The sequence below is a fragment of the Megalobrama amblycephala genome, linkage group LG16 (genome assembly GCF_018812025.1).
Source record: "Megalobrama amblycephala isolate DHTTF-2021 linkage group LG16, ASM1881202v1, whole genome shotgun sequence".
In the NCBI taxonomy this organism is placed as follows: Eukaryota; Metazoa; Chordata; class Actinopteri; order Cypriniformes; family Xenocyprididae; genus Megalobrama; species Megalobrama amblycephala.
Window position 1 is genome coordinate 31,675,787 of NC_063059.1, and position 23,921 is coordinate 31,699,707.

At 36.0% G+C, this 23,921-nt stretch overlaps 1 protein-coding gene across 1 annotated transcript; it reads left to right on the forward strand.

Moving 5' to 3' along the window:
* The first annotated feature begins 2,074 nt into the window (after positions 1-2,074).
* On the forward strand, positions 2,075-7,602 carry LOC125248414 (sperm acrosome membrane-associated protein 4-like). Its single transcript, XM_048160276.1, has 3 exons — positions 2,075-2,263; positions 6,861-6,971; positions 7,244-7,602. Exons 1-3 carry the CDS (start codon positions 2,212-2,214, stop codon positions 7,462-7,464), a joined length of 384 nt encoding a protein of 127 aa, XP_048016233.1. The 5' UTR covers positions 2,075-2,211; the 3' UTR covers positions 7,465-7,602.
* The last annotated feature ends 16,319 nt before the right edge of the window (positions 7,603-23,921 follow it).

Genomic DNA, 23,921 nt, shown 5'->3' on the forward strand with positions numbered 1-23,921 from the left:
GTTGTCCACACTGAAACTACCCACTGTAGTCAAAGCACAATAAAGTCAGCTAGCCTTTTCCAAGGCCCATATTTAATCTATACTCTGGTCTTTATATATATATATATATATATATATATATATATATATATATATATATATATATATATATATATATATATATATATATACTGAATTCAGGTTGCTTGGGACACTTTTGCTATTGAAATGACTGGGAAAAAGTGTCCCAATCAACCTGAATTATATATATATAGTGTGTGTGTGTGTGTGTGTGTGTGTGTGTGTGTGTGTGTGTGTGTGTGTAACGTACAGGTTTTCCTTTCTTACTGGCTAAATGTTTTGTGCCCAATATTTAATTAAGATTGTTTTAAAATATATGAATACATTCCTCTCTGGTTTTGTTTGGCAGCTGTAGTACTTTTTATGGTTATTAGAAGAGCAAAAATTAAAATCACAAAATTAAAAATTAAAATAAATATGCACAGACTAAATATGAATCTAAACTCAGTAATTGTCCCAAAGTATATTGATTTACCCCATTACAATAGTCCATTTACAGCTACTGTCATAAAAATACACTTACTTGTAGGTTTAAAATTGTACATAAAGCACATTTAATGTCCAACATCAAATATTTTAGCGAAATGTATATTTTGGAATTATTGCGCTTCTATTGCGTCCCGTCTGTTTAGCGCGCAGCAGCGCTCGTTCAATGTGAAGTTTAGCAGCAAAATGGAAATATTATCATGACTTTCTAACATTTACAGATGGAGAATAAACTTGTGTAAAGTAAGTTATGCACTGAGGAAAACACCATGTCTCAAACGCATAAAATAGCACAAAATGTTGCTGTTTCCTATGGTGGATCGATTTGATCCATGATCGACCTCTAGGGCCGTTTAAAAAAAGCGCGCAGGCGAAATTATCTTGACTAGGTGAAACCTGGATCAAATTAGTGGTACTGCGTGAACTTCAATTTCCTTTTATGAAACCGTTTTAGCCCCAGCTCATTTGTTAGGTTAATTCAAGTCAGGTTGTGGAGTTTAATCCTCGCTTTTCTTAGCATCTTTTATGAAACAGCCCTCTGATGAACACCAGCTAGTTCCAGGCTAGGAGATGAGCTTGACCAGCTAAGTCCAGGCTGGGAGACCAGCTAAAACCAGCTGAACACAAGATTGGCCAGGCTGGGAGACCACCTGAAAACCATCTGAACACCAGCTATCCCAGGCTGGAAGACCAGCTTGACCAGCTAAGCCAGGCTGGGAGACCAACTGAAACCAGCCAACCAGCTTAGACTGGTTTTAGTTGGATTTTTCAGCAGGGCAGTCACACGAAAGTAATCAGATTAAATAATAAAATAAAGTGAGATATTTCAAAATAGAAAATTGAGTGTGTATCTTCTATAAACAGTGCCATGTCGTGGCGTCTCCCTCCCCTTCTGTTTGAAAACACGGGGAACTGCAATTCTGCTTCGCTCTGATCCAATGAGTGATTGACAGCACTCTGATCCAGTGGCGTTGGGCATTGTCCTATGATGTTGGGGGGGCACCAGGGATGGCCAATCATATTCCAGGGGGGGCTGGTGCCACCCCTCTAGACACGCCCCTGGGTATGTATGAACGACAAAAGTGACAAAAGTGCTCATGAATTTTGAAAAAAAAAAAAAAAAAATTGTGGCCATTGAATGCATTTTGCATGAACGCAATGAGAAATGATTCACAGTTTGGTCCACATAGACTTCCGTGTTTCACTGAAATGGCAGGCTTCAGTACTGACCGGTGCTTCTTAAAAAAATAATAATGATAATTTAAACAATTATATTGAGAGCATGTTTTTGCGGGACATTTGAATGACATTTTGAAATGTGGACATTTCATGAGTCCTCATATTTAAAATAGCTTTAAAAACACACTAAAGTTTTATTAAAAATGTAAAAATGCAGACAGTTTTGTGTGATGGGCAGGTTTAGGTGTAGGGGGACAGAATGTACAGTTTGTATGGTATAAAAACCGTTACGCCTATGGAATGTCCTCACTATTATTTTTTTGTATTAATTTACACCACACCCTTGAGATGTCGCAGGACTGTATTCAGAAGTGTAACGGATGGTGTCATGGGTGTGGACCTATAAATCTAGCAGATCTCTGCTATTCACAGCAGTCTGACTAGAGTTTAACGGTCTTCTACTTGACCTCAGCTACAGCAAGAAAGATGAACAAAATCATTTTCGGGTTCTTTGCAGTCGTTCTGTATTTTGCAGCAGGTAAGATGCTTTTATATATATATATATATATATATATATATATATATATATATATATATATATATATATATATATAGCTTACTGTATAAATCAGCAGTAGATTATTTGTTTGAATATTTCTGGTCAGTTTTTTTGTGTGGCGAATGAATTCCACATCTATTCAGCTGTGGTTTCTGTGATCACAAACATAATAAATTTAGAGTGTGGTTTATGAGTCATTCTCATCCGGGATATTGCTTTCAGTGATTTGAGCCTACAACAAGCTTTCACAAAGAAATACTCTTGATTTTTATGACTTTTTATGTATTAATATAATTATATTTATTTTTCTATCATTATTTTTAAACTGGTATATTTGTAGACAAAGGTCTCAGCTAATGAACCATGTAAGGGAACAGGTTTTTCTGAAAATGTTTGTGGCAAGGGGGGCGTGGTTCAGCGAACGCTGCAGCGGGGGAGAGCGTCAGGAGACGCGCGGTGGATGAGCGGGTTAAGCGCAAATAACAAACACCTGTCTCCTGTTTCTCCTGGCGTTAAATACTCTCTCCACGCCAATTACTGTAACAAGAGACAGGTGTTTGTTATTTGCGCTTAACCCGCTCATCCACCGCGCGTCTCCTGACGCTCTCCCCCGCTGCAATGTTTTTCTCTAAAAAATTACATTTATTCACTTCATAACTTAATTTGTTCCATCCGACACATTAAAAAGCATATTGAATTTGATCCATGCAACAGCAGTATAAAGTCTTCAATTATGACAGAATGGTGTTCAGTAAAGGAGTTAAAAATAGATTAATTCTTAATTCTCTAACCTTTTTAATACTAAACATATAATCATCGTTCTTAGGTAAATCAGACATGATATCATGTAGTTCAGTTGTTGTTTTAATATTTTAACACAATGAATTGAAACATTTCTTTCAATTCATTGTCTTTGAATTCTTTCAAAATTGACATAAACCTTCACCTGATGGTGTTAAATACTGACAGAGTTGACAAAGGTTAAGCTGGGGCCAAATTTAAAATGTAAATGTAAATAGAATTGTGAAACAACATTAGAAGAATTCACCATATGCAAAAAACATATTAGATCACATCATCTAGACATTTTGAGAGCACTTGTCAACCATCAGACATAAAACCTGATGGAGTTGACGTCTAAAGGAGTTGACTGACTTTTTGTATTGTTTGATATATTACAGATCTCCACCTTTCAATTAAAATTTATATTTTTAAATTTGTTGCATTTTTAAACATTTTGTTTTGTCCTCATGCTGAGGACAAGGTAAATTACATGTATTTTACAAGTATAGAGCATGTATTTAAATAATAGTAACAAAATTATTTAAAAATAAAAGCAATGAATGTCCTGAGCATCCAGATTTCCTTTAGATGTAACTTTTAAAGTATTTTTATTATGATGAATTTATTTATTTTTTTAACATAAAGCAGGCATTTTGTCCCTTATCTCAATAATCAGTGCTATGTTAATGCAGTTTCTAACATGTTAATAGAACATTATATTGGGAGGTTTGGATTATTCTTACCCATTTGTCGATGTGTTCATGAGAGAGACAGGTTAGTTGAGGCAGAAAGACCAAACCAGTTACATAGGAAAACTTGCACACTAAAGAACCCATCAGTTTGGCTATAGACCACATTTCTGAATCTGAAAAAGTATCTGTCATATCTCTGCTAATATTTTGTAGAGTAGAATGGAAGTTCATTTGTGTTTTTCAGAGAGAATATAAAAAAGAGCACATAGTTTCTTTGTAGTTTATACTTTTAAAACTTGGATACTGTTAGATTTTGTAATCTCACTTTAATTTTTGGTTTTGGTGCCTACTCCTTTTCTTGACTAAAGTGTGACTGAAAAGGAATAAAAATGAATCTACCCCTAACTCCAACATATCACATGCACAGCACACATTAATTGAGTCTGCCCTCATATAAATAAAAGTTCCAAACAGGGAATTTCATAGCAGTTCCATAGAACAACCATTTTGGGTTCCTCAAGAACAGTTCTTGAAATCACTTTTTTTTCCAAGGTCCTTACTAATACTGCAAGGCCTATCACACCTTCTGTCCTCCCTTTCATACGTCATACCTGGAGAAACTGTATCTGCTCTGCCCAGTTAGGGCCCTACATGTAGAGCTGTCCTGTGGAGGAAATCTAAACAACTGTTCATCTGTTTTGGGTCACCTAGAAAGAGGTGTCCTGCAACTAAGCAGAGAATGAGCAATCTCACTTGCTTATGAGTCGGCCGGTCAGCCTTCACCTTTAGCCGTACGTGCCCACTCCACTTGGAGTATGGCTGCCTCTAAGGCTTTATTGTCAGGAGTTTCACTCCAGGATATTTGAGATACGGAAGGCTGGTCTTCACCGCATACATTTATGAGGTTCTATGAACTTCACCTCGGCTCACTCCAGGGGCGCAGGTGCTTCTGTCTTGATCTGTGCTCATGATTTCGTACGGACAAGAACTTGCTCATACAGCAGCGTGGGTATTGTATTCCCACAGTGTTTCAACGCAGCTGAATGGGTTAACTATAGTTTCCTGGTCGCTGACGTCACCCGTCTACGCGTTCTGTCAAGACATTGGACAGATTCTATACGCACTTCAAGACGCAATCATGTAGCGGCATTCCCACAGCGTTTCGACGCAGCATCTCATTCCCTTTCACGGAACTAAGGTTACATACGTAACCGAGACGTTTTCCCTGGAGGTCTCCCATCCAGGTACTGACCAGGTTCAGCCTTGGTTAGCTTCAGTGTTGGATATGGCTGTGCAAATAACTCCAAAATCTCAGACAAGTTATAATATAACAGATATATTAATTATAACTATAGTAGATTTCTGCAAGTTTACATTTTACGTGGAAGCTTTTTCACTGTGCGCACACTGCTGTAATTCACTTGCGCGCTGTTTATGCGCTCACGCTGTTTTGTCCATCATTTGATGCCATACATCATGAACGGTTATATTGCGAGTTATATTTGCTGTGTGAATTTCTGTATTATGTATGCCTCAGTGTATTGGAATGAGAGTGAGCTCGGGGGCAAGGAGCACAAGCTCATTTGCATTTAAAGCAACCCTCCCACAAAAACGGCTTTATTTTGCTGACACCCAAATGCTATAATAAATGATCTGTGGGGTATTTTGAGCTGAAACTTCACAGATACATTCGGGGGACACCTGAGACTTAAATTACATCTTGTCAAAAAGGGCATAATAGGTCACCTTTAAAAGTACATGTAGTTTCTTAATTCATATGAAGTCACAACCTGCATTCACAATAACTATATTATCATTTTAATTGAGTTTAGCGTCACACTGCAGAACACTATCAATACATAAATTGATGCTGTGTTGTTTGCTCTCTCTAATATCCAGCTCAGACATCACAAAGAAGACCTTTTATTAATATTATAGTTACTTAATAATTAGCTTAACTTAATAATTAATAACTTTATAATTACCAAGAAAATGTTTGGATCGCTTTTCCAATTCAATCACCAAAGAGAAGAAAATGTATTTTATTCCATAATAATTTGTTACATTGAATATTAATGAACATATTATATAGTCATAAATATTACATTTTCAGCATATATTTGCAACACTATACTTCATACATGCAATATACATTGTATTTAGTGAACCGGACTTCTTCTGCTCATTGCTATGAAAATCCACTCACAAATAGTGCCTGATGCTGGTAACCAAGTGTCTATTTATTTTGCTAAGTATCAAACAACATTTCACAGCGTTTCAAATGAATATTTACTGTAACCTCCACCCACCCTACTGTCGGTGAGAAATTCTGCTCTAAGGAAGATCACATGATCATATGCTTAGAAAACAAGGTTTAGCGGATTAAGAAAAGAGACATTTCACAGAAAAGAGGGATGAACTTAGTAATTATCTGACATGTCACAATCAGGTCTATGCTTGGTTTGATCTTACAAAACCAAAAAAAATCTAAAGCACACTCTGTTTGTGTAACAAAGTGATGATTGAGAGTATTTAATGACTCAGATAATTAACTCCATTCAGGGTGTAACCGAAACCCGCCTGTGTAGATTTCTCTCTCTCTTTGTGTAATACAAAGGGTATATTTGTACCATGTGTTTCAGATATTAAAGAATGTAAAGTTCTGTTGACATTTACTCAATCAATCCATGGGTTACAAAAGGAGACATTTAAAAGGAATAACCTTTTTTTTCATATTTGGGTGAACTATTATTGTAGATGAACTTTGCTTCAGTCAACTACATGTTTAAGTTTTGTTGAATTCTTCATCCCTCTGTTGCCTGTGTTTAGCACATATGTGTACTGTAGTAAAGAAACATGACTTGCACTCCTCTGAGCTAGAGCACATACTGAGAAGAGAAAGGGTTGAGAAATGCTGAAAATGTTATTTATGTTGACGATTAGATCAGAAACAAATCTGCAAAATGGTGCATTAATGCTCTTACCTTACCTTTCCAGTAAAACAGGAGATTCGGAGAACTGTTTATTACTTTTTATACTGAAGAAACTTATATGCCTTTTAAAAAAGATTTCAAATGTTTCATGAATCTGCTCTCTCTCAGGTCAGGCCCTGCAGTGTTATGAGTGTAAACTGGGACTCGGGAGTCTTTGCTACACAACCAAAAAGACATGTGATGCTGGTCAGCAGTGCTTCAGTGGATTAGGGAAGGCTGGTAAGTTTATTCTGTTCAAAAGCTGTTGAACACCAACGTAACACAAAACGTAAATGTTCATTAAAGAGTCATTATTTTTTGCATCTCCTTAAATCGTAAGATTTAATATACTAAAATTGAATAATTCATTTTATTTTGGTGATTTTAATTACTTGTTACGCTTTCCAGGGTGAAGAAAATTGTTAATGTTCGCATATATTTTTTGTGTTCGCAGACATTTTTTAAATTATATTTTAAAGCTTAATCTATGTTTTCTTGCATCTCAATTTCAGCTGGTTTTGTGGATATTAAGATGAAAGGATGTCTCGAAGTGTCCAAATGCAATACAACTGAACAGGTGAATTTCCCGTCTGACTCAAGCACAAAGATATACCAGATGACGAAGACGTGCTGTTCTACTGACCTGTGTAACTCGGCTCTGGGTCACTTCTCTGCTCTCAGCATGGCCTTCACTACCACCACTTCTGTGTTCATGGTCAAATTCCTCATTTGAGGAGGATTATTTCATCTCTCTCACACACACACACACACACTTTTGTTTTTGTGAATTGTGGGGATATTCCATAGGCGTAATGGTTTTTATACTGCACAAACTGTATTTTCTCTCCCCCTACACTACCCCTACCCCTAAACCTACCCATCACAGGAAACTGTGCACACTTTTACTTTCTCACAAAAACTCATTCTGTATGATTTATAAGCCTTTTGAAAAGTGGGGACATGGGGAATGTCCTCATAAGTCACCTCTTTTTGTAATACCTATGTCATACCCATGTCATTATACACATTTGTGTCCTGATATGTCACAAAAATGCGTGCGCGCACACACACACACACACTCTTTAAAGACACTTATGACAACTTCTAGATGTTGTAGCCCATCAAGGTGGTGATTCATATCAAATTACTCCTAGTTTAATGACTCACACTTAGGTGGACATCACCATCTCACAGAAGGCATTGTATGTGTTGTGTTCTAGTGTCCTCATATTTGTGTCTGAATGGAGAGCAGTGATATTTAAATGTGACAGTAAACTGTATTTATTAAACAACACGAGACAGTGCTTTTGAGCCATGTGATTCTTTTACTGACTATTCTTCTGCCAGGCATAAGCAATCAACAGATGATCAGTCCGACACACAAGTCAACTTAATCAAACACTGGGAGTGTCGAACCAAATCCACCACAGTATGTTTGTTGTATTTATCAGCGTATAAATGGACACAAACTTACCAGCTTACTCCCCTCATGCAAATGATTCCACTTTCAAACAAAGAAACCCTCCCACCAGAGAATTGCACCTTTCTTATTGGTCAAGCCAAAACTCAGAGGTTTGATTTCTTAAAAAGCCCCCACGTAAATCATCGTCTCTCTTCTGGTTCTTCTTTGTTCCTGCTGATACTACGGACTGCTCACATGAGATCCCACCCAGCTCCAGGCCTCATTCCCTTCAAGCCATGCGCAACTTCCTTGACAACAGGGTCAAAATAACGGCGCAAGTTATCTTCATTTTCTTTATTCAACGCAGAAGATATTGATTACAACTTCAGCACCATCAGACCGAACCGTCAAGAATTTCTCCTGAGCCTGCAGATCTGGACGCTCCTCAACAGCTAAGGCATTTGCAAGTATCATTTGAACACTAAACAGATTTAGTATTAAGATTGTGAACCCCTTTGTTAACAAAGGTGCTTTATAGGAAGAAACTGATGGTTCTTCCAGCTGGTTAAATGACTCTTTTCATCACTTCATTATCCTGTTATGATACGGTTCAATTCATTTCCACTCTCTCATTTCCTGTGTATGTGTGATTTGTATGTTTGTTTTTGTTAAGTCTAGCTATGTGTTTGTGATTTAGTTCAATAAAACTTGTGTGTACATTCTTGTGAGCTGATTTTGATCTGCTTATAAATCAATGTCACTGAAATTGATTTGGCCGAACAGACTAATGTAATATTGTAATATTAATTCAGCTACGTTAAGTTAATTTGATTAACTGATTCAAATATTAATGATTAATTTGCTTATATATGGTTGTCAGGTTTGTTGTTGTCTGATGTTTTGACAAAATCAATAAGGAAGAAAAATAAATAATCACCAACTATCTATATTTCATAGGTGTGTGTACATTTACTGAGAATTTGGAAAGTGAACACAGAAGCAATGGCCTGTTATCAGAAGAATAAAAGAAAAAAAAACAACAGTGAATAAAATACTAGTGTAACATTTGTAACAACATACAAGAAAACACATTGTGCTGTTTGTGTAAGGGTTTGAGTTGTGTTTTGTTCTGTTTAGTTGTTCATGTTTAGAGTTTGCCTTTTATTAGTCACATGTTCTTCTTTGTTCTCAGTTTCCCGCCACTTTTTTGTCTCCTTGGTTACAGATTGATTAGTGTTTGAGTTCAGCTGTGTTTAGTTAATTATCTCATTAGATCTTCAGTTCACTGTGTATTTAAGCCCTGTGTTTGTTCTGTTCATTAGTCAGTTCTCTGTTATGTTATACTGGTTGTTCTATTTGTTTTTATTAGTCAAGAGAGAGTTTTTGTTTCTAGTTTTTGTGAGTAAACCTTGACTGCTGTGTTTAGATCCTGCATCTTCTCCTTCATTTTCAACCAGCTGTTACAGTTTCCTAGTTCTCTTCCAATGTCTGAATTATGAACTAACATCACATAAATGTAATGAGATTTAAGAAGAGTGTGTAAGTTATTATTGCGTTAACACTCCATAAATTCTCCTTTGTGTTGATATTTTAAAGCTTTTCAAATAAATGTAACAATTGTAAAAATGACTGTTCATTGGCTTAGCCCATCACCCCATATCTGCCAACTTTGTATGCAGCAATGGAAAATACAATAAATTAAACTGCCAACAAAATTGATGTAAATGAAATCTAATTATTTCATATGCAAGTTTTAAGTGATAAATTACTTTGATAACTGTACTAACTAGCTGAAGAGGCTAGTCAGCTGTTATAAATGTGTGTTATATATAAAATGTTTATCGTTTAAACAACAATCAATACACTCATCAATGAACACTCAATTGACAAATTGAGTGGGTGTAATTCAAATACACAAAAATGAAATTAAAGCTGCAGTCCACCATTTTTCCTCTTTCCCGCCATCTCTTGTTTGAAACCTGCAATTGCAGTCATATGCGGAACAGTTACCTGTACGTGCATTGTGCGTCGGCACTAGGGTTGCCAACTGTCCCGAATTAGGCGGGACGTCCCGCATTTTGAGCCTAATTGATTTGTCCCGTACGGGACCTCACTTGTCCCGTTTTTTAACTACTGCGCTGATCTAACCACTGATACAACAGCAGTGCTGATCACAACACTTGAGAATGATCACTGACACGGCAACACACACACACACACGCGACACCTCACACCTGACCTATCATCATCATCCAATCACAGCCCCCCTCCTCTCACGCGCATCAGTATACGTTGTAAATGCGCCAATTCCTCCACACACACACACACACAAAAGTCGATAATCGATTTGGCATGTGGGTAAAACTGCAAATATGGATAAACCTGCAAAAAAGAAAAGACTGTGCAGCTACAATAAAAATTGGGAAGTAAAAAATATATGGATTAAGCCCGTCAGCGGTGACTCAACAAAAGCCTTCTGTAGTTTATGTCGCAGGGAATTTTCAGTTGCCCATGGAGGTGAGAATAATTATTAAACCTACTGTACGTTGCCAAGGCATGAGAGTTATGTATTAATATTTTATTAAAGGGATAGTTCACCCAAAAATGAAAATTCTGTCATCGTTTACTCACCCTCAAGTTGTTCCAAACCTGTATGAGTTTCTTTGTTCTGCTGAACACAAAGGAAGATATTTGGAAGAATGTTTGTAATCAAACAGATCTTGGTCCCCATTGACTTCCATAGTAGGAAAAAATATATACTATGGAAGTAAATGGGGATCTGTTTGGTTACAAACATTCTTCCAAATATCTGAATATGAATATGTGCTTGAATAAAGATACTCAGTCCACATGTGTCACTGTTAGCCGTGTGTGAGTTTTATATATTTTCTGCTGACGCATATTAAAATGGTGTGTTTGTTTAGAAAATACTGAGACGAGGAATTAAAAATAGACAAACACTGGATAATGTAAGGGGGATTTAGGCCGAGTGGATTCCATAAGCGGGTCTTTATTGAGGGATCTGAACATAAAATCCAAAACAACAGTCACAACTCGTAGTCAGGTCACAGGCTTTGGTCGAAACACGGGCAAAACAATCCAATGGCAGACAAATCCAAAACAGTAATCCAAAAACGTGAGTCCAAAGAACACAAGCAAGGGAGTCATGGAAGAACACTTAGTAAGGCAGTGAATTGTCAATACTTCACAATGTGGCAGTGCAAACACATGGCTTAAATACAGGGTGATAGGAAATGACAGGAACTGATGTGGCAGAAACAGGAAGGGACAAAGTTCAATATTCAGGTGAAGGTTCCCTCTGGTGGACTGGAACCTGATCAAATGTTACAGATAATTTAAGGAGAACTCTACCAATAAAGAGTTAATAAAATACAGTTGCAGTTTTGTTGAGCCTTGATGCTGAGAAAGCATTTGATTCTGTTAGATGGGATTATTTGTACCAGGTACTGGCAAGATTAGGCTTTAATGAAAAATGTATTAAGTGTATTGTAACATTATACTCCTCCCCAACAGCCAGGATAAATATCAATTGGAATTTATCTAAAACAATTACTCTGGAAAGAGGGACACGTGATGCCCCCCAAGTCCCTGTTTACATTATTTATTGAAGCCCTGGCTCAAGCTATAAGAGAGGATCCAGAGATAAAGGGGATCATAATTAAAGAAGACGAGCACAGGATTTGTATATGCGCACAATGTTCTTCTATTCCTGGCAAGCCCCGAGTCTAGCATTCCTAAATTGCTGACCCTTCTAGAAACATATAATTCATACTCTAAGATAAATATCTAAAAGACCCAAGCAGTTACATAAAATTTTAGACAAAATTCAGATATAAGGCGGCAATATACATTTAAATGGAATTCTTCATCATTAAAATATTTAAGGATAAATTTAACAAAAGATGTATCAAAACTCTTTGTCAGTAATTATGGCCTCATTTGTAAGGAGATAAAAACTGATATGGCTAAATGGAATCTGCTCCCACTAGATATGAATAACCGAATAGAATTAAAATGAACGTGTTACCACGGTTACTCTACCTTTTTCAATCATTGCCCCTGGACATATCACAAAACCAATTTAAATGAATGGGATGGGATGATCTTGAGGTTTGTTTGGAATGGTAGAAGACGTAGGATAAGGTTTAAAGGCAACCCCTGGTGTTAAGACTTGTATGGCTTAATATAACATAAATGATGTCTCTTATTGAAATATGTAGTAGAAAACCCATGAAAGATCTACGTTATTTTAAAAAATCCATGACATATTTGGACAATGGGCAGCGCCATTTTGTTTGCGTTCTATATCGATGACGTAGAATGGTTGCACCGATCGTGGCTACCTTAAAGGGATAGTTGACCCAGAAATGAAAATGTGATGTTTATCTGCTTACCCCCAGCGCATCCAAGATGTAGGTGACTTTGTTTCTTCAGTAGAACACAAATGATGATTTTAAACTGTTGCCGTCTGTCAGTCAAATAATGTGAGTGATTGGGAACTTGATCAATAAGAGTCGAAAAAACTTGCATAGACAAATCCAAATTAAACCCTGCGGCTCGTGACGACACATTGATGTCCTAAGACAAGAAACGATCGGTTTGTGCGAGAAACCGAACCGTTTTTATATAATTTTTTACCTCTAATACACCACTATGTCAAACTGCGTTCAGCACTCGCTTAGTGAGGTCTGATCGCGCTCTGACAGCGGAAGTGATGTCTCGTGCATATACTTCAATGACTGCCAGAAAGCTACTAAAGACGTGTTTAAAACAGTTCATGTGACTACAGTGGTTCAACCTTAATATTATAAAGCGACAAGAATACTTTTTGTGCACCAAAAAAAAAAAAGCGACTTTTCAACAATATCTAGTGATGGGCGATTTCAAAACACTGATCTCAAAACACTGCAGGCCTCACTAAGCCATCGGATGTTATCAAAAATATCTTAATTTGTGTTCTGAAGATGAACAAAGGTCTTACGAGTGTGGAACGGCATGAGGGCGAGTAATTAATGACATTATTTTAATTTTTTGGTAAACTAACCCTTTAGTCCTAGACTAAAATGCATATTTCAGCTGTTTTAACTGAAAGCAACTAATACTGCCATATATTAAAATATGTCAGTGTCATTGTTTTGTACACAAGTAATGTTTTTTGTCTAGTGAACATTTATAAAAGATACTTAAATATCCTAATTGAACTAAGGCCTAATCCTGGCTTTGGCTAAACCCTGTCTGTGAAACCGGGCATTAGTACAGATAAAAGTGCAAAACAAGTAGTGTGTATGAGTGTGTGGCAGGATGAGTCACGTCATCTGATTGGTTGGTTGGAGTATAGTTGGTAGACCAATTAGGTGATCGTAGCTGTACTATTTAGGGACCCTTATTTTGACGGGTAGGTATGTTTGTGACTTGGGGTGCTTCTCTCTCTCCCTGGAATTTCCGTTTCCGTTCCGATTCTCTTTCAGGTATGTTGAGTAGTGATGGGCAGATCGAGGCTTCGTGAAACACTGAAGCAGCTGAATCAAATGTGCCCTAATGATTCAAGGCTTCGAAACAATCTGACACCCGTCTCCACGGTGACCCCTAGTGGTCAGAGCAGTGCAAATGCAACAAAACTCAGGCCAAACATGCATTAAAAATACACTTTAACAAATGTATTGCAAAAGTTTTATTTAAAGTAAAATCAATTAAATGGAATTAACTAATCATCTAATAAGATTAAATATAGAGTGTCTGTATAATATGTGTTCTTTTATCAATTTTAAAGGCTTGTTTCTCTGTTCCATGGCTCAAGCTAAACAGGCCAATAAGAGATTAATAACTACCACTATTAATTTTAATTATTCTAATGTATAATTAAAACATCTACAACTGTATAAAACTGATCGGAGATCAGGTAAAACCATAGGGTAAAGCCCTAGACACTTGCTCAATAGTTCTCAGTGAATCTGCATGATTCATGGGCTCACTTTATCATCGCCCTCTATCAGGTGAACCATTGAAATTTCGAACTGTTTTGAAATGTTTCGAAACAGTGATGACGTAATGAAGCCTCGTTTACTAAAATCACATGACTTTGGCAGTTTGACACACGCTCCGAATCACTGATTCGAAACAAAAGATTCATGAAGCCTCGGAGCTTCATGAAGCAGTGTTTCGAAATCGGCCATCACTAATGTTGAGTTTTTGTTGATGTAGTGATGCGTATGTTGCGAGTGTAATGGTGTGTAAAAGTGTTAAATTAATGCACAAATGGGGACAGCGCCATCTGTCTGCTACGTGATGGCATATAGCACGTGAAATAGGGACGGCCCACAGCAGAGATAATGAGACATGCTGCGGGTAAGTCGCACATTTTCAGCAGCCGGAGATTTATAAGTTAAAATGATTAAAAACATATAACTAACTGTTTTATTGCTGATTTATACCTGCAACGAACTTCTTATGGAACTGTTGATATGTGTTTGGTGTCGAATGTGTTGTTTTATGTTGAGTTATTTTTAGTTTGTATTACGAGGCCTAGTCGTAATTAATTTGTGCATTGTCTTTGTTTTAGTAGAAGTGATTTTAATTCTCCGTGAAGTTTCCCTTATTTCTACGTGTTCTCCCATTGTGCAGGTATGTTGTAAGATGTGGTGTTTTAATGTTTAATGTATTAATTAATAGATCAAATGGAATTATATAAGTTCACCACTAGGTGGGGATGTTTACCTTCTCATCCAGTTTAATTGAATTGAATTTGTTCAGTTTTTCATTTATTTGTGATAAATTCATTGCAAAGTCTATTGAAGTTGTCAAATTGAAAATTGTTAACACTATACGATCGCAACGCATAAAGATTTAATTGATTTAAAAAGATTTAAAAAAAAGAAAGAACTGTTTTAAATAATCAGCAGAGATAACTAGATGAGTAAAGTTCGTAGACAAACTTTAAGTTGGCTTGAAAAAGCCTAGCCAGAAGGTTTGGAGTAGTTTTAAAAGTTTGAAGGTTTTCAATATTTTAAATTTTAGTTTGGTAGTTTTAAAAGCTGACTATGTGGTTGCTAAGGTGCTCAGGGTAGTTATAGATATAATATAGTTGTTATATTATAGTTATAGATAGAAATGGTCAGAATAGATAGATAAGATTAACATGAGCTCAGATAAGGTTAACATGACTTGGCATGTTACTAGTATGACATAACATTATTTAAAGGGATAGTTCACCCAAAAATGAAAATTGTGTCATCATTTACTCACCCCCAAGTACCATCATAGTAGGAAAAATAAATACTAAGATTAAACAGTGTATTTGATGCAATGCATAGGAATTCTAGGCACAGCAATTTCAGCCCTAAAACATTATGTATCCTGGAAGACTATAATTTAGGAAAAACATGAGGGTTAGTTAATAGATGCATAAAATGAAAACAGCATGAAATTATAACTAGAATTTATTTATTTATTTATATAACTAAAGTTCATACAAGAACACAGCATTGTTTTTACAACCGGAATATGTATTTTAAAAATTTAAAATTTGATCATAATAGCACAAGAACATATCAGAAAAATGTTATTCTTACAACTGTAAATATATTTATACAAAAAATCTATTTTATTTTAAAATAAATAAATATTTATACTACTGAACATTTAATCATACTAGCACTTCTTACAACTGTAAATGTATTTATTCAATAAATATTTAAAAATAATAAATAAAAATATGAAAATGAACATTTGATCATACTAGCACAAAAACATCAGTTTTTTAAAATGTATTCTTACAACTAAATGTATTTTAGACAATTAACATTTGACCATACTAGCATAAGAACATGTCAGTTTTTTTTAAATGTATTCTTACAACTCTAAATGTATTTTAGACAATTAACATTTGTGGAGAATAGGTCTAGAATATATACTTGTACAACTGTGGAGAATCTAAAAATGAAAAAGTAGTAGAAAAAGAAAAAAGTGCCAAATAAACCAAAATCATAGAACTGTTTCATAAACTTCACAATTTTCATGTTGCAGTGCTCTATTTTTGCTGTCATTGGCAGCTCGCCGAGCAGGTCATTGCTGGTTCCCATGTACAGTTCTGACGGCAGTTTATATTCATTGTAATTGGAGTCGAGGAGGATGAACATGTCATCCTCCTCTGACAGTCCAATTACCTCAACCACCTTCTGTGCTCTCTCAGAGACCTGCAAAGTGAAATGAGGAATTCTTTACATTTATGGAAATAAACACATGATCTCTTCAAAAGACTTAAATTACGTGTTTGTTTTCGCAAAAACACAAAAATAACTTTATTCAACAAATTTTTTTTCCACTTGCCTGTCAGTCTTTTACACAGTTACCGCAGTGCTGTGTTTCAGTGTTTACATCCAAACGACGGCTCGTTATTGGCTGGCTCCAGCCTCAGAATCACACATATCCTCATGCTAATCACGTGACCAGGAGTCGGCCAATACTGAGCCACCGTTTGCGATGAAAATAGCATAGCAGAATGACAGGGGAGACGTATTTGTTGAATAAAGTTGTTTTTTTGTTTGTGCACAAAAGTTTTCTTGTCACTACATATCATTAAGGTTGAATCACAGCAGTCATACTGAGTATTTTAAAGATTTTAAAGTTTTTACTACTTTTCTTTACATTGAATGTGCTCATTTCGTTTCTTTCAATACAGGAATACAGGATAAAAAAAATCTCTCCGATTTCATCCAAATTATCTTAATTTGTGATACATTGCGGAGCAAAGAGCACACTGACAATGCAGCGACAGACAAGACAGAACAGGTTACTTTTGATATGAAACAAAGTCTCTAATTTAAAATTTTGTCATTTTAAAAGCTATTTAAAAATAAATTCCATTTTGTGACTCTTTAATCTGTCTTGACAGATTGCTGTAGCACCTTTATTTAAAGGCAGAGTAGGTAAAAAAAATGTATAAAAAACTTTTTTTCAAAATTTGTTTAAACTTTATTTATATATCAATACATAATTAAAATGTAAGTACTCTGAAAAAGAAAGTATAAAAATCGAGTGTCTGTAGACCTCTCACGACTGTTTTAAAGACAGCTCATTATTTCCATTCACTCCACCCCCTCCCTTCTGGGCTCCTTCCAAAGCCACGCCCCCAAAACGCATGAACGCGCGACTCCGACCACTGAGCTGGAAGACGCATTATTTACCTGAGACGAGCGGAGAGGAAGGAGCACAGTGCATGTAGTGACATCATGTCAGAATCACATGTAATAAAAATAACTTTATAATTATGAAGATAAACAAACAAGATGTATTTTAGTACTCACTATCAAGCTAGCATATTGATATTGGTAAAGTTTAAAATATATATTTTTTGATTCGCTAACGAGCTAGTTATCTATAAGGCAAAGCTAAAAACAGGTTGCATGATACACGTTTTTCCATTACCATCATTTACACTGTGATGAAGATGAATTTCGTGTAAGATTCATAACATATACGTTGTTCTACAGATCAACAGAGTAACATACACTCAAATATCAACTCACAACTGCATTGCAGACACAAAATAATAACACACACATACAACAAAGTGTGTACGACACACACAGATACAAGATAAAGACATCAGTAAACATAGGTAGAGAATATAAAAACAAAACAAAGGCAGGTAAACAAAACGTGCAGGTAAACTTACAGGTGAACATGGTAAAATAGTTAGAGGGTAAAATTATGCACAATTCAACACTATAGCTATCATTATTTATCGTCTCTACTACGGCTCGCTAAGTAATGTTATGTTAGCTATATTACGCAGCTACGTGTGCTAATGACACATGCTTCATGAAAAAATAAACAAAAAAATATGTATGATCAAAATACAAAAAGAAAGATTTACCTGTCCAGCAGAAATAAAGCCATCAAGGAGTCACTTTTCAGCCCCTTGAGTTCCCTCAGTTCTCGCCATCGCTGGAAAGCCACGCCGATATTAACTCGCGTTTTATTTCTTTGTTTATCCAAAGACTTTTTGTTCATTGCCTTTTCTTGTACTGTTACTGTCTTCCTTTTTTGCCTGGTTTGCCTTCACTAACTGCATAGGCCGGTACTGTGAATTTAGCTTGCTGTTTCTCTGCCATTGTTTTGGTATTCCTAGGATCCATGCCTCTTGGATTCCCCAAATCAAACGTGCGCGCGCAAGTGGGCAGGTCATGTGTGGCAAAAGGGTGGTTGCCATGGTTGCGAGAGAGTGACAGCCACCTAAGCCAATCCTATGTTTCGTCCCGGATGGAAATAATGAGCTGTGTTTAATACAGATTAAACGGTCTAGAGTCACTCGATTTTTATACTCTTTTTATCAGAGTTCTTACATTTTAATTATGCATGTATATATATAGAAAGTTTAAACAAATTTGGAACAAAATTTCTTACCTACCCTGCCTTTAAGCAGCTTGTGAACTGATCATCTCTTCTGTTATTTTATTAAAGGATTAGTTCACCCAAAAATAAAAATTGTTACTGTTATTAAGTGCGTGCTGAACTGTATGTGGAGAACGGTACAGTTGAATTTTTTTATCCCAGAACCATTACACCCCTAGTAACTAATAGACTCTCTGATATCTCTCTCATAATACAATGAGCTTCAATGGAGAAATTCAATCCTTTGTTACTAGCTCTAAAGTGATGTTTTAGAATTAGTGACGGAGGCTTGTTCATAACTATAGAACACCATTTCGAGATTTGTATCCTTGGCGGAAGTAAGTAGTTCTGCACAAACTCCGTTGTTTCTTGTTTATTTGCACACTTGTGTCACCGAACTGTTGTATAAACTCAATATCACACTCGTAGCCATGCGATATGGCTGCAATTCAGCCGTAGACACAAGGCTGCAAGATATCTCACAGCTACGAGTGTGATATTGTGAGAGAATCAAAAAGGTTTATGATCAATGTTTATGTGAATAAATGATGAAAGAATTTTAATTTTTGGATGAACTATCCCTTTCAGGTATCTTAAAGGGTTAGTTCACCCAAAAATGAAAATTCTGTTCTTTTATTACTCACCCTCATGTCATTCTCCTCTATCTTTAATAACAATACAAGCTAATTTATAGTACATTATAAATATATACCTTAACTCTGGTGTGAGATTTAGAGTTCATTTTACTCCTCCCGTTTGGCCAGACATTAGATTTGAGGTGTGTAATTTTGACCTCGTCACCCATCTTCAAGTCTGCAAGGGCTTCATCCCGCCACAATGTCACATCAATTCATTTTGGGCCACATCACAGCTGAAAATCAAGGATGGGGACTTGTCCTTCCTTAACAGACATCATTCGCACCACTTGTAACTGCAAAGAGTGTGAGAGGGAGACAGAGAGAGATTTTTATTTTATTTATTTATTTATTTATTTTATTTATTTATTTATTAGGCCAGGCATAATCATCATGTTGCAGTACACCTTACATAAAAAAATGAATATGCTTTACTGCATTTATATTAGATAGATAGATAGATAGATAGAGTCAGATTAGATAGATACAGACAGACAGATAGTCAGATTTGATAGACAAATAGGTAGACAGTCAGATTAGACAGACACAGACAGACAGAGTCAGATTAGATAGACAGATAGATAGACAGACAGATCAGACAGACAGATAGAGGCAGAATAGATAGATAGATAGATAGATAGACAGACAGGCAGGTAGATAGAGTCAGATTAGATAGATAGATAGATAGATAGATAGATAGATAGATAGATAGATAGATAGATAGATAAACACAGCACAATCACATCCTATTCACATATGATTGGTAATTTACCAATAAGGTTAAAAAAATAAATTAATAAAAAAAAATCATTCTAAAGTATGACATTTTTACTCACTCGCTCAACATATCCACTGAGGGATATGTATCCACCCTTGGTGAACAAGTCACTGTCCTCGCCACTCATCAAATGTGACGATGGGCCAAGAGCCTCCAGTGCCCTTGCACGCACCTCCTCAGTCAGAGAGAGAGGAGCGCTTTTAAATTTCCCAGATGTGGGGACCAATAAAAATACACTCTTGCCCATACTTAAAGGACAGCGTGAAATTTTTTAGCACATATGTCACACCTTCCTCAAAGTCAGGTTCTGTGCCATTTTTGGGAGCTAGGTAAACTGTTGTTATCAGTGCACTAGTGGTTGTTGTCTTGGATGTGTCTATCTTAAACCTATATCAGTAAGATTTCAGTACAATAAACATTCAGATTTTAGTTTTTCTAAGAAAATGTTTGTTTGTTTATTTATCCATGTCTTTTTAGATAACTGGTATCAATCTCAGACAAAATAATTTGCCAGATCTATGGAAACCCTACTTAGAGATTGTTCCACATTATTAAGCAAGTCACAGTTCTCATGCAATATGGAGAGGAAGAAAGATCTTTCTGAAGATGAAACTCATGAAATGGTCCAATGTTGTGCAAAAGGCATGAAAACAACTAATATTGTGTGAAACTGAATGGAGATTATTGAATTATAAGATTTGTGAGTGATTAAGAGCACAGCAGATCTCGGTCAGATAAAGGCTTATTAATGAAAGTTTCTGTCAAAAAAATTAATTGTATTAAAAGGGCAGCTATAAAAAAGCCAGTGTTGAGCAGCAAACAGGTATTTGAAGCTGCTGGTATCTCTGGAGTCTCAAGAAGCTCTGCATGCAGGCTGGCAGTTGTGTGTAAAGATGCATTTTAGACACCGCTAACCAAACCTCACAAAGCATTTAGATCTGCGCATGCGCATTAGCTTGATCCAGCATAAAAATACAGGTTTCTTTGTCATGATTCGAGCGTTTGGAAAAAAAAAAATTATGAGACAGTTGTTGTCAGATTTCATTGGTGATTTCAAATATGAAATTTAATCGAAAGCTTGGCAAACAGCTTTGGAGCTGCATGATGCCCAGGATGCCCAAGAGGCGTTTCAAAGATGGCTGCCGAGTGAAATGACTTGTCTTAAAGGGTCTTTGCTACTGTTCACATAAAACATCCGAGCCAGTGGAAGACCCCGCGTGCAGCGGCAGCTCACAATTATCTTCACCCACTGACACCGTCGCCGATCTGCGTGCTTTACACATTGAAGAAGGTGAGATAGCAGCTGCAGCAAGTTATTATTCTTATAACGGGTTAAGCCCTATTCGGATGGTAATTGTTTCTCATGAAAATGTAAGGTGTTTTCAACATTCACAGGGACGAGCAGATTGATTTTATTAGACTTCAGATGCAAAAGCCTCTAAGTTTTTTATCAAGCTTGTATGTTTAGGTTCAGTAATTTCACTTTAATGGCAATTAATAGGTAATTTCATTGCCCTTAAAGTGAAATAACTGAACATAGGCAGCCAGCGCAGTTTCTCAAGAGGAGCTGCACGAGCTCTGATGACGACACAGCTGTTTCACGATTGGCCGGATTCACCGCATGACAACGATCACGTGTGTTTCGTGTTTATTGTCACGCCTTCAGCTCCACTAATGCTCAAAAATCTGTGTTTTTATAACAGTTAAAGCTCTTTTCATGTAGTCGCAATGTTACATTGTGTCATGTTTATCAAAATAAAACTGATTAAAAAAAGTAGACTCTCTCCCTTTTTGTATTTCTTTATACCTTTATCCTTTCATTATTTCTCCTTTAAAAAATGTCATCCAGAAAATTTAAGGAACGGCTGGAAGCAGCAAAAACCCTGGCAGATGAGTTGGAAAGCCCAAAAGTAAGGTTTTTTATACATTATTTCTCTAAGAAAATGGCTCTGCACATGTCTCCCTCAAATATATCATTTAGTTTTTACTTTTAGACAAAAAAGAAAACAAAACAAAAAGGACCTAAAGTCTCCAATGTTTCCTGGAGGAAGAGAGACCAGCATGGTAACATCCTACCACATCGTGTTAGGATTATGAAGAATCGATCTGGTCAGTAAAATATACAGTCATGCTGTTGTTCACAGCAAAGTGTTCAAAGTGTTTATGCTTCTGGTCAGAAGTAATGTTTTCTGTATAATTACATTTTGTGTTTGCAGTGAAACCCTCTGGCACTAAAGTTTCTGAAGTTGAGGAGGTGAATGAAATTCAACAAGAGGACCAAAAAATCAACAACAATTTAGTCAAGTGTCAAAAGTACGCAATGACCATTTCCGTAATGCCCATGAAGTGATAAAGCCATATAAAAAATTGCAGTAACACTTTATAATAAGGTTCATTAGTTAAACATTATTTAATGTATTAACTAACATGAACTAACCATGAGCAATACATTTATTACCGTATTTACTAATCTTTTGTTAATGTTAGTTAATGAAAATACGGTTGTTCATTGTTTGTTCATGTTAGTTCACAGTGCATTAAGTAATGTTAACAAGATTTTAATAATGTATTAGTAAATATTAAAATTAACATTGACAAAGATTAATAAATGCTGCAGTTCCTTATTAGTTCATGATAATGTAGTTAACTAACGGACCTTACTGCAAAGTGTTACCAAAATTGCAAATTTGCTTTATTAAATGCATCATTGCTTTTTTCCTCACTATTATTATTATCATCTTCATTATTATTAGTATTTTTTTTATTATTAATTTAGATCAACATCTTCAGAGACTAAAAGACCTGGTAAATTCGGTCACTGTCTCGGCATCAGTGGAAGAAGACATGTCTGCGTGGACAAAAAGACAGGCCATCGCTGGAAAAAAATTCAAGGCTGTGATGCCAGAAATTTTAAATTGCATGTTGACTGCAGACAGTAAAGCTAGATCCCAGTGCTAGATGCCATGACCCTCTAAAGGAAAACCAAGCATAGCTATTGGTTGGATATAAATTCACCTGGAAATACATCACAATACTGGAGAAAAGTCGTTTGCAACTTCCACTTCACGCGGACTTTAAATATCTTTGTAGTTAAATCTATACATGCAGAGTTTTCTACTACCTTCAAAGAAAATAGTCATTTTAATGGCCAATGGTTAATGATAAAACAAATTAAAAAACAAAACTAAATACTTACTCTACCAAAGAGAAGTGTTTTCTAATCAAGCATTTTAACAAATGCTTTAAAAGTCATCCCTGGTGATGCCATTTTCATCTCTTGAAATGAGACAAGCACATCTGCTGTGAACAGTGTACTTGCCAGTAACCACTCCTCTGAAGTTCTGACAAAGACGCAGGCCTCTCATGAATGTCCACATGAAGTTTGCTACAGCTTATAAATCAAGAACAAAGCATTTATAGCTGTATTTATAAACCGCTTACTAAATTCTATTAATGCTTTATAAATGATTAAGTATTTACTAATGCTTAACTAATGATTCATAGCGTGTTACCAACACGCTTAAATTAAAGGTCAACCATTATATTGGTTTTACTGAATACTTGGAATGAAAAGGTACGGTCAAGTACTGTTGCCTACTAGGGGTGTAATGGACCTCAGTTAAAAAAATCAAACTGTACCGTTCTCCATGGTTCAGCACGCACTTGTACCAAGGTTCATCTCAAATCTGATGATGCATATCTATAAAATGGTTTGTTGAAAATCACAACATGTAAACCAGGCAGACAGAGTTAGACTAATGTATGTTTCTTCAATTTCAAGTGATCACAGGAACCACAAGACAAACATTTCCTGGTGGAAACACTCATGTGTTTTGTCTGACTACTTTCAAATCCCCATAAATGCATCACAATACTAGGTGGAAACAGGGCAATGGAACACATACTATGATACCAACAGCACAAGTCTCTAAATCTTTAACAAGCTACATATCAATAGATAA

Coding starts and splice junctions, on each gene's coding strand:
- LOC125248414 (XM_048160276.1), top strand. CDS start 2,212: ATGAACAAAATCATTTTCGGGTTCTTTGCAGTCGTTCTGTATTTTGCA. Junction 2,264..6,860: donor CGTTCTGTATTTTGCAGCAG/GTAAGATGCTTT, acceptor GCTCTCTCTCAG/GTCAGGCCCTGCAGTGTTAT. Junction 6,972..7,243: donor CAGTGGATTAGGGAAGGCTG/GTAAGTTTATTC, acceptor TCTCAATTTCAG/CTGGTTTTGTGGATATTAAG.